The sequence below is a fragment of the Anastrepha ludens genome, chromosome 4 (genome assembly GCF_028408465.1).
Source record: "Anastrepha ludens isolate Willacy chromosome 4, idAnaLude1.1, whole genome shotgun sequence".
Classification (NCBI taxonomy): domain Eukaryota; kingdom Metazoa; phylum Arthropoda; class Insecta; order Diptera; family Tephritidae; genus Anastrepha; species Anastrepha ludens.
This window is the reverse complement of record NC_071500.1, coordinates 93713515-93725812: the sequence shown is the minus strand read 5'-3', so window position 1 is coordinate 93725812 and position 12298 is coordinate 93713515. Positions and strand designations below refer to the sequence as shown.

Here is a 12298-nt window from a genome sequence, read left to right as displayed (position 1 = left end):
TTTTTTGCTCATAGGAACTTGACGAATCCATCGATTTAGCTACGCAAGCCATCGCTCAGAAACCCGCCAGTTATGAGGGCTATTATGCACGCTCCAAGTCGCGCATGGAGAGCGGCGATTTCCACGAGGCGCTCGTCGATGCCAACGAAGCCATGCAGAAGGCAATGCAAAGTGGCGTCTCAGCCGAGGTTGTCGAAGTGCTAAAGCGCATACAGGCCGAGCTGCTAGCACGCACCAGCAGCGAATCGTGCACGGTCGTAGGAAACGGAGGTGGTGCAGGTGGTAGTGGCGTAGCAGCGCGCGCCAGCGCTAATGCTTATGAAGAGTATGCGCTCAGCTGTGCTGATTTAGGCGTCGTGGGCTTGCCAACGCAGAACGAGAGTTCGGATCTGTAGCGTGTGCGGCTCATATGGCACACAAGCTGAAGTGAATTTTTGCAAATTAAGATTTTATTATTTTAAAATTATTTCGTTTTTTGGTTTTTGTTTTTTATTAAGCTTATTTTGCACTGCATTTCTTTAAAATGGAGCTAAAGATTTGGCGCAGCCAGCATTTTTAATATAATAATAATTATTGAAATAAAAGTTTTTTTTAGTTAACGTAGCTGCCTATATATATACATACTTATAAAAATTATTAAGTTTACATTTTAAATGCCTTGTATTTATTTGTGTTTGTGCTTCTCTTGTATTTTATTATTATTGCAAATTTGTGCAAAACTTAATTAATCTGCGGAAGAGCAAGAAAAAGCTACGCTAATCTGTCCCTAAAAATATTTTTAAAAGCTAAATAAAAATCTCTTGCTGCCGGTGTTTATTCGTTCTTTCACACTCTTTCTGCTATGTTTCTCCGCTCTGCAATAATTCAATATAAAATATATTTTATAATACTTACGTTAGCAATTCATTAAAATATAAAATAAAAAAATCAACGTTTTCATCTGCATGTAAAAATTCATTCAATTGTATTTTACTTTATAGACATTTTAAAACTGTGAATTTGAACAAATTATAAGAAAAAAAAACTAAAAGTATTTGCGTGTTTTTATTTCAAAAGTGTCACTCCAGCAGCACATCCCGTACTAATATGGGAAATGTTTTTGCTGATACAACAACAATAACAACGTCGAGAAGAAATTTACCCGCCATAATAAATAAGATTCGATTTCGCACTTTTCCATTTTTGTCTTTTCGTAGTTACAGTTTTTTTTATGGACACTTTGAAAGATTAGTTTGAAAAGCCAAATGTTGATGCGATTTTTAACTGCATTTAGTATAATATCAGAAAAAACATATTTAGCGAATTTTTTTACTATCAAAATGGCACTCGCTTGATAAAGGTAAAGGGTGGTTAAATTTCAAGGGCCGATGTTGAATGTGAACCACACCTAAACGTCAAGTTTTTTTTCTACATTTCATTTGACATTTTTCATTTTCAGACTAACTCAATTTGAACCATGGAAAGATACACAATCGAGCAACGCGTCGTCAATGGGCAGAATGGTAGCAGGAAATGGCAACAGTAAATGACCAATTTTCAAAGAAAATCATCTTCAGTGATGAGGCACATTTTCACCTCAGTGGATTCGTCAATAGGCAGAATTCCCGCATTTGGGCGAATGATAATCCAAGAGTGATTGCCGAAAAACCAATGCACCCACAAAGACTGACTGTTTGGTGCGGTTTATGGGCCGGCGGCATCATTGGGCCGTATTTTTTCCAAAATGAGGCCGGTCAGGCAGTTACTGTGAATAGTGTTCGCTATCGTGAGATGATAACGAACTTTTTATGTCCCGAATTGGAAGATATGGATGTGGCCGATATGTGGTTTCAACAGGACGGTGCCACTTGTCACACAGCTAACGAAACAATGGCTCTTTTGCGCGAAAAAATTGATGGCCGAATAATCTCACGTCACAGCGATGTCAATTGGCCGCCAAGATCATGTGATTTGACACTGTTGGACTTATTTCTTTGGGGTTATTTGAAAGAAAAGGTGTACGTCGATAAGCCAGCAACAATTCAAGAGCTGAAGGATGGGATAATTCGGCACATTACCGGCATAGAACCTCAATTATGCCTCAGCGTCATCGAAAATTTGGACCATCGGATGGAGATGTGCCGCCGATGCCGCGGCGGCCATTTGGCCAATATTTTGTTCCATGCGTAATTGAGCCATACCAATATTATCATAATAAAGAGAAATGACAATAATTTCCTAAAAAAAAATTGTATTTTATTCAAAATCTACACCGGCCCTTAAAACTTAACCACCCTTAATTTGCCAAAGATGATGAATCTCACTCAATTCGCCTTGGATATTTGGTGGCACACAACTGGTATTTGCTCGTAGTTTTTTGCCATAGGTCTGTCAAGAGTATTATTTTACGTGACAATTATGTATAAATTGATTTCGTATATACATACATTCTGTCAAAAAAGTACCGGGAAATGTTCAATAAAAAGCAAAATAATTGCTTAATCATCAAAATTTATTTTGTCGCCTTCAAAATGGGCGCCATTCGAAGCAATACACATACAAGTATGTCAACGATTAGTCCAGTCGTCAAAGCACCTTTTAAACGCTTTTATAGAGATCTTCTTCAGCTTCTTCAGCGAATTCTCCTTAATGGCCTATGCCTCTATCGACTCAAAGCGGCGTCCGCGGAGTGGCAATTTTAGTTTTGGGAACGGGAAAAAGTTACAGGTGGCTTAATCCGGTGAATACAGTGGTTTTACAATGATATTTGGTGAGTTCAAAAAAGTGTTCACAATATGAACCTTGTGAGACGGTGCGTTATCGTGGTGCAAGATCCATGAGTTTTATTTCCACAAATTTTGCTGTTCCTCACTCAAACGTCACATAACTTCCAAATACTATTCTGTATTTACCGTAGAATCATTTGAAACGAGCTCCGAGTGCACAACACAATGATAACCAAAGAAAACGAGTAGCATCACTTTCACTTTTGACCGACTTTGACATGGTTTTTTGGGTTTCGGCTCATGTGGATAGCGCCATTCAGCCGCCTGTTGACTGGTTTGCATGTCAAACTCATATAAACACGTCTCATCACTTGTTATGATACGCTCGATAAACGTTGGGTCCGAATTCACTGGCTCAAGCATGTCGTCAGCCACCTTCTTCCGATGAATTTTTTGAAAGAAATTCAACTCTCTAGGAACGCGTTGAGCAGCCACGCGTCTTGGCGTCTCGTGCCGGAATTGATTCGTGAGACACACTAAGGTCACGAACTACCTCCCTCAAACTTAAATGATGGTTTTCCAGCACCATTTCCTTGACTTTGTCGACGACTTTGTTTTCATCCGTTGAAGATGGACTTCTCGGCCCTGTGCAAAAGCCTTATACCACTCGTAGACCCGTGTTTTTGATAAAGCACACTCGCCTCATGGTTTCTGCAACATTTTCAACGATTCGGCACTCGAAATCCCGTTCCAAACACAAAATTTAAGATAAATTCTTTGCTCGATATTTTTATCCGTAATGAAAATCGCAGAGCACACCTGCGGATGACTGATATAATTAAACGCCAAAAATAAGCTAATTGACAGATCACGCTCAAATAGATAGATAAACAGAGGACAATTTTACCAGCATTTCAGCAAAAAAAATGTAGTAGGTATGTGTGTGACGCGCGCTTTTTAATGAACAATTCCCGAAATTTTTTTTGACAGAATGTATGTATGTATGTAGCATATAAAGGGTGGTTAAATTTCAAGGGCCGATGTTGAATGTGAACCTCACCTAAACGTCAACGACACCGTTGGTCTTCTTTCTTTGGGGTTATTTGAAAGAAAAGGTGTACGTGGATAAGCCAGCAACAATTCAAGAGCTAAAGGTTGAGATAATTCGTCACATTAACGGCATAGAACCTCATTATGCCTCAGCATCATCGAAAATTTGGACCATCGGATGGAGGTGTGCCGCCGATGCCGCGGCGGCCATTTGGCCAATATTTTGTTCCATGCGTAATTGAGCCATACCAATATTATCATAATAAAGAGAAATGACAATAATTTTCTAAAAAATTATATTTTATTCAAAATCAATACCGGCCCTTGAAATTTAACCACCCTTTAGAAAATTAATTGAAATAGTTGGCGAGTTTCTATATATAATTTGAGTCCTCTTCGTCAAACCAAGAAGTCAGTTCTTTTTACCAAATCATTTTTTCAGTGATAAAAACAGGTGACTGCACAACCTAAAAGAAAATTATTTAGTTAATAAAAAAGTTTTAAATTTAATGAATAAATATAAGCTTCTTTAATCGATTACCACACCAAACGCAATTACCATTGATTACACAGTCCTGCGAGGGTGAGTTTCTAGAATGGCTGTACTTGTTTCTTGTAGTTTTTTATGCGCTGAAAACGAATCTGACCTTCAAAATGCTCCATCACGTCAGGATTTTTGGTAAATGAAGCCTAAAAGGTCAAAAAATGGCCATTTTAGCCATTTTTGATAATTTTTTTTGGGATAGAAATTTTTTTTTTCAATTTTCGACGAAAAGGTTGCATAGTACAACTCTTTAGCTTTAAAACCCATTTTTTAAAATTATTGTACGATTTTTAAAAAAAAAGTTATGACATTTTGAAATTAACAGTTTCAGTTACGTATACGTTGGGATAACGTCTATTGGCGTAACTGAAACTGTTAATTTCAAAATGTCATAACTTTTTTTTAAAAAATCGTACAATAATTTAAAAAAATGGGTTTTAAAGCTAAAGAGTTGTACTATGCAACCTTTTCGTCGAAAATTGAAAAAAAAAATTTCTATCCCAAAAAAAATTATCAAAAATGGCTAAAATGGCCATTTTTTGACCTTTTAGGCTTCATTTACCAAAAATCCTGACGTGATGGAGCATTTTGAAGGTCAGATTCGTTTTCAGCGCATAAAAAACTACAAGAAACGAGTACAGCCATTCTAGAAACTGAAAAAAGTTAAATTTCGCAGGCCTGTGTTATTATTGTTATTTTTGCTCCCTACTGAGCTAAAAAAAAAATCTACTTTGAAAAATAAGTATAAAATAATCGTGAAAAAGTAAAAAGTGGCATTTATTTTCATAATATCGACAATTTTTATTTTAACACTACTAAAATTTCAAATAATGAACACCTCTCAGAATTACGTACAACGCCAATAACCACTAATAATAACAAAGAGAAGTGGGCGTTAATGGGTTAATACACATTTGCTTACGCAGCTAACGGGTGATTTTTTAGCTCCTATCTTTTTAAACAGTTGGTTTATATAGCTGACGCACGTTTCGTGTTTTGTTTCACTGTCAAACATCTTCAGTTTGGTCTATAATTTAACCATGAATCGTCTTACAAACGAACAACGCTTGGAAATCATTGAATTTTATTATAAAAATGCGTGTTCTGTTAAGAAAGTTTAAAGTCGAAAAATTGTGTTCAGCGACGAAGCTCATTTTTGGATCAATGGGTACGTAAATAAGCAGAATTGTCGATTTTGGAGTGAAGATCAGCCAAAAGAATTGCAAGAGAGAGCTGCCAATGTATCCAGAAAAGGTCACAGTTTGGTGCGGTTTATGGGCTGGAGGTATCATTGGACCGTACTTCTTCAAAGATGCTGCGAATCGTAACGTAACTGTGAATGAAATGCAAGAGCTTGACTTGCATGACATGTGGTTTCAGCAAGACGGTGCCACATGCCACACAGCTCGCGTAACAATGGACTTGTTGAGAGGCGAGTTCGGTGAACATTTTATTTCACGTTCGGGACCTGTCAATTGGCCACTCAGATCGTACGATATAACGCCTTTAGATAATTTTTTGTGGGGCTATGTTAAAGCTCATGTCTATTCAGACAAGCCTGCTTCAATTAACGCATTGGAAGATAACATTAAAGCATTTATATGTGAGATACCGGTCGAAACATTGGAAAGAGTATGCCAAAATTGGGCTAAGCGGATGGGCCATTTGAAGCGCAGTCGCGGTAAACATTTGCATGAAATAATCTTCAAACATTAAATTATATGGACTGTACTATTGATTTAAATAAAAATTTCATACATTTTTCTGAATTTTACGTGTGTTTTTTTGAAAAACTTTCCTATAGCTCTTGAAAAAAAAGCACTCACAATTAATTGCATTTAACAGCTTGGCTAGTATGTCTTTTTATTTTTCTTCTTCCATGCGGAATACAATTTGATGCTTAAATATTTTTCACGTCCATGAGAACGAGTATATAAGTACGAGAGTACGATTTTCAACGTTCAATTTCCAGCACTGAGTACTTTTGAGTGCTTTTCAGTGTCCAGTATCGATGCTTTTAAAAATTAGGCGCTTCTGCTGGGAACCGCGTACTTACGAGTACTGCTTCTACTTGCAATTTCGATCGAATATCGAATAAAACTTGATTCGAAATTTTGGTCATATTTTACGGCACTCAATGACGTGTTTGATTAGACAATTCAAAATGTATTGAAGCATAAAATATCTCTTTTTAGTTTATTCTATTCAAAGCGAATAATCGTTCGAGTACGACTAATAACATTTTCAATTAATATGAATTTCTTCGTTGGATGGAATTCTTCTTCTGTGGTTTTTTAATACTGCATTCACCAAATTTGTTTTGAATTGTTTAAATTCCAACATTTTTTTATTGATATACATACATATATATTTTTAACACTATATTAATATTTGTGTTTTTCTTATAGTTTTTATGTTGAATTCGAATCTAGGAACGTCGTCGAAAAACGACGAAAACGACGTTCCCCCGACAGTCGGTTCTACGTTACCGGAACGACCCGGAATTACTATACAGGGTCCGGCACTCAAAATGTAACCAACTTCAGACCGCTCGAGCAGCTGATGCACGGGCATTACCATGATACTGGTAGCATCGCGAAACGTCATGGAGGTGGAAATCAAAAGACTGCAACGTCACGTGAAATGGTTCAAAAGTGAAGAAGCGACTTGAACGAAATCCCCGACGAAGTGCCATTCGAATGGCGAAAGAACTGAAAATAGCTCACCATAGCATCCGCCGCATACTGAAATAACAAATCAAATCTCAAAGTCTAGCCTTACAAGATCCAAAGGGCGCATGATATCACACCAAAGCAGCAACAAGTCAGACTTGAGAGAGTGAATGAGTTGCTTTGCAACTTTGTGTTTTCTGACCAGAAAATTTTTCAAATTGAGCAATTCGTAAACTCCCAAAACGATAGGGTCTATTTGACCGACTGTTCATACGAGAATTTGAGTCATCGATTGGCCACCAGGAGACAGCACCCGCCACAGGTAATGGTTTGGGCCACTGTAACCGCAGATGGGCACTCTCCAATCATTTTCATCGAGCTTGGCGTCAAGGTAAATGCGAAATATTATTGGGAAAGTATTCTGGAGGTTGCTTTGAAGCCGTGGGCAGAGAAACATTTCGGTGGCAAACCATGGGCGTTTCAATAGGACTCGGCACCGTCTCACAAAGCTCGAGTGAACCATGGAAAGCTAAAAAACAATGTTCCGAACTGCATAACGTCCACACAATGGCTGTCGAATTCACCAGATGGGAAGCCGATGGATTATTCTCTTTGGGCCATTTTGGAACTAAAAGATTCATCAGTCTCGAGGCGCTGAAAAAATCCATTTTCAGCGAGTGGGCCAAAATACCTGCAAGCCACATTCGGGCAGCTTGCGATTCGAATAAATAATACATCTGTTCGCGAAATTCGTAGAGCGAAGTGTTGAAGAAGACGCCGAAATGTCGATTTGTCGTCGTCATTCTCAACTGCTTGGTCCTTGTACTTCAACTACGTGGAAAATTTTGCGCAAGAATCTTGGGTTGCGTGTCTGAAACAGCTCGTGCAAGAATTCAAGCCAAATGGCTATAGTTTGCGTCGCATTTTTGCTGATTGAGCTCATTTAGATTTATTTTTTCTAACTCGTAGCTGCGACGAACAAATGTCGGAAGTCTTAGTGTCATAAGATTATCTTTTTTTTCTTGTTCACAACTCTTGTGAGCATAGGGCCTCGACAAAACTTGTCTTGCGTTTGTTTCGTTAATCTATTTGATTTCTGACAGGGTAGGTGATTAGCCTGCCGCTATCAGTTCTAAGTTGTGGGAATTTCCACCTGTCATTGCTTAAGAACAACGCCATCTTACTGCTTGAAGCGCCATGTGTGTTTCACATTTTTCTGGCAGAAGGATCGCACAGATGGTTTGAGGACTTCGCTAAATTTGTGTTCGTGTGTCTGCGCTATTACCGCGGTTGCCCGCTTCCTCTAAGAAATAACCTCAAGTTCGAAATTTGGATTTGTTTAATAAAACAAAATTAAACAATTTTAATTTATGAAAGTATACATAAAACTTTATAAAACATCTTGTACCACCATATGCATGTTTATTTACATTTTTACATAATGGTTGCAAAAACACAAATATTCATTCATAAAAACTAACAAATTTGTGCATAAATTAACTTACACTAACTAACAAAATAATTGAATGAAATACGGGACAAAAGTCGACCGAAAACCAAGTGTGAGAAAAGAACTTAAATAATAAACAAAAGTAAGGATGAAGGAATCTGCTAGAAGGATCTGTGTTCCCTATAGGAATAAAATAATAAGATAACCAAATATTATATTATAATTCTCTAGAAGTCGATAAGAAAAAACTAAAATTATCCCAACTTTCTTCGTTAGCTTTTGAGGCATGGAAATTCAGTTTTTTTTTATTTCTTTTAATTTATTGAAACGGCAAAATAAGAAATACATTTTCGTATGCTTCGCTTAGTTTTCGAGATGTCGAGACTCAAAAATGTATTTATTTTTAATTTTACTTTACTTTTACTTAAGAATTTGTTTTTTTTATTTATTAATTTTATTATGGGTATATTCAATAACGCATTATAATGCGCAACGTACTTTTGCAGTGTTGGCAATGCGTTCAGAAATGCAAATATGGCAGTACTGCAAATGCATCGCGTTCAAAAACGCCATTTTTGTATCAAACGTCGCGCATTATTTGCAGGAAAATTTTCAATACTGCCAATCTATCAATTGCAACACTTGTCACATTGGCAGTGCTGCCAGCGCTGCAATTACTGCGCTTTTATAATGCGTTTCTGAATATACCCTATTATTTATTATTTTTATTTTTTTTGTATAAAAATTCGGTTTTATTTTATGCTTCGCTTAGTTGTCGAGCTGTCGAGACTCAAAAAATGTTCTAGTTTTAATTTATGTTGTTTACAGGAAACGCAAATATTATTTCACTTTTCACTTTCATTTACAGAAATTAAAAGAAAATAATAAAATTAATTTTTTTTTGTTTAAAAATGCGGTTTTGTTTTATTTCTTTTAATTTATTGAAATGGCAAAATAAGAAATACATTTTCTTATGCTTTGCTTAGTTTTCGAGATGTCGAGACTCAAAAATTTATTTATTTTTTGTTTTTTTTCCTTGTTCACTCCACTTGGGAGTTAATCTATTTTGAAATCTGACAGGGTAGATGCCGCTACAAAAAAAAATGTATTAACCATATGTTCAATTTCATTTTACAGGCAACGCAAATTTAGAGCAATATTTTCTGAAATCTCGATATTCAAATATTATTTAACTTTTTATTTACAGAAATTGAAAGAAAAGAATAAAATTAATTTTTTTTATAAAAATTCGAAATTTATTTTAATACATACAGAAATTGAAAGAATAAAATAAAATGTTTGCATACATACATATGTATATCAATTACCGAAAAAAACAAAACAAAACAAAAAAAAAATATTTTTTTGGTTTTTAAACTTCAGAAATCTGTAACTAATTTTTTTGGTATCCGAAATATGGAAAAAATTATTTTTAATATTTTATTATAGAACCTACGAATTAAGATTTTCGATAGCCATTTATTTTTCGAAATACTGAAATTAAGAGCATTTCAAAACAAATTTGTTTAAAAGACGATAATGCCAGATGGTAGCGAAAGTATCTTCATAAAAAAATGTAAGTATATAAATAAGGCGTTTTTCAATAGGTGCGCTTCAACTTTTTTCCGATAGGGAGGGCGAACGACGCAATATTTTTTATTTTTCGCTTGTCATTTGTAAACTTCATTAGTATACATTTCATCATAGAACGCTACACACTTGAGGAACGATTGCAAATCGTGCAAATTTTTTATGAAAATAATCGTTCTGTTGCTGCTACTTTAAATCCAAATAATTCCAAAAAATCATCTTCAGTGATGAAGCTCACTTTTGGCTCAATGGCTTTGTCAACAAGCAAAATATGCGTTACGGGGCAGAAAGCAATCCACACGTGATTCATGAGGCACCGTTGCATCCCGAAAAAATCCCTGTTTGGTGCGGTTTACATGCCGGCGGCGTAATTGGCCCATATTTTTTCGTTGACGAGAACGATCGCCACGTTACTGTGAATGGAAATCGATACCGCGACATGTTAAACGATTATTTTTGGCCGCAATTGAATGGTATGGACTTAGACGACATGTGGTTTCAACAGGACGGGGCCACAAGCCACACAGCACACGCTACAATTGATTTGTTGAAGAGTAAGTTCGATGAGCGCATTATTTCCAGAAATGGACCGGTCGAATGGCCGCCGCGCTCGGGTGATTTTACGCCTCTAGACTATTTTCTTTGGGGTTATGTGAAGTCATTGGTCTACAGTAATAAGCCGGCGACGATTTGTGAGCTCAGAGCCAATATTGAACCCGAAATTGCTGGAATTTCGGCCGATTTATGCAAAAGAGTGGTCGAAAATTGGGTTCAACGATTGGACTTCGTAAAACGTGCACGCGGTGGTCATGCAAAAGAAATCGAATTTCATACTTAAATGTATGTGTTCAAACTCGATAATAAAAAAAAAAAATTAGTTAATAAAGTCAAACCGCTTGTGTTTTATTAAAAAAACAAGTTGAAGCGCTCTAACTGAAAAACGCTTTACAAAAAATATTGTAAATTTAAGGACGAAAAGGCCGTTGAACTCAGAAATGTAATTGCTTTTTTTTTTAAATACTACGGGCATGAACACAGTTTACATTTTATTTTAATTTCGATAGCTCGAAAGCTAAGAGAGATATGAATAATTATCATTTACATACAATTTTCATTTATTCTAATCGAGTACGATTGGCACTCATCTCAAATTAAAACGTCATGGAATTAAAAGTTAGCCTTTTAAAGGCTTTTTCAAAACTTAAATTAAAACATTACAAAACAGCATCTTTTCGCAAGATTCAGTTAATAAAGATGTAAAGATGTGTGTATAATATGTGTTTACACATACATTTCCAAATGGAAATATCCGTGCAAAAAATACTTATAACAGCATTAGCCAAAATTGTTGCAGAGAGAATTCTTTCTCCCATTGAGAGAGTTCTCAAAATATTTAATTAAATATACATACATACTATATAGTTGAATTTCTTTGACTAAAAAATTCAAAAATTTTCATATTCTATCAAAATTAAACAACTCTACAGGCATCCGCCACCGCCACCGCCACCGCCATCAATTGTTGTTGAATCGCCACCATTTAATTTGGTACGTGCGGAAATTAGTGGAATGGTAACTTGCAAACGATGATCATCGATCGATGCCGCTAAGGGGTAATTGGAAGAACAAAACAATCACACACACATAAACCATTGATATTTACGTATCAGGTCAGTCCATAAGTTCGTGCGTATTTTACCCATAATTTCACTTTTGTACGATTTTTGCATACAAAAACTTATTCGCGGAATATGACGGAACTATTTATATTTTCTTTGATATATTGTGCATTCAACAAGTGTTTTTAATCGCGGATAGAAACACGTGTTATTAAAAAATAAAATGAAATCTTCGAACGCGTATAAGAGTCATATTTTGTATTTTTTTTATAAAAGTGGTAAAAATTCAACAACTGCTGCTGCAGAAATAAACACTGTTCACGGAGAGGATACCGTGAGTGTAAGGACTGCGCAAAAGTGGTTTTCAAAATTCCGAAGTGGTAACTGCGACGTGGTGGATGCCCCGCGTGCTGGTCGTCCTGAAGTCTTTTAACTTCGACGCCTTGCTCGGACTCGTGGAAGCTGAGCCAAATTTAACAGTCGATAAGATAGCTCATAGGTTAAACTCATCGCATGGAACAGTTCACAGGCACCTGGTTCAGTTGGGAAAGGTTTCAAAGCTGGGAAAATGGGTTCCGCATAGACTTTCCGTCGCCAACCTTCAGCAGAGAGTGAATGTGTGTTCTCAGCTGCTGCAACTGCGCTCAATGCCGCTTTTGGAATGTATT

General features: G+C 36.3%; 2 protein-coding genes across 7 annotated transcripts in view; one reads left to right on the top strand and one right to left on the bottom strand.

The window, feature by feature from the left end:
• Positions 1-957, top strand: part of LOC128861916 (protein TANC2) — a 93564-nt gene extending 92607 nt beyond the window's left edge. The window contains exon 7 of the mRNA XM_054100293.1: positions 15-957. Coding sequence (XP_053956268.1) covers positions 15-395 — 381 coding nt within the window. The 3' untranslated portion in view covers positions 396-957. The remainder of the gene's footprint in view (positions 1-14) is intronic.
• A 91-nt stretch (positions 958-1048) lies between these two features.
• The window catches only part of LOC128860221 (sodium-independent sulfate anion transporter), a 47125-nt gene continuing 35875 nt past the window's right edge, over positions 1049-12298 (bottom strand). For 4 of the 6 annotated variants that reach the window (XM_054097574.1, XM_054097573.1, XM_054097575.1 and 1 more), the window contains exon 11: positions 10890-11617. In XM_054097574.1, the coding sequence (XP_053953549.1) occupies positions 11493-11617 (125 nt within the window). In that variant the 3' untranslated portion in view covers positions 10890-11492. Of the gene's footprint in view, positions 1264-3709; positions 4223-10889; positions 11618-12298 lie in introns of those variants that run through there. The other 2 variants (XM_054097579.1, XM_054097577.1) reach the window with 2 other exon arrangements.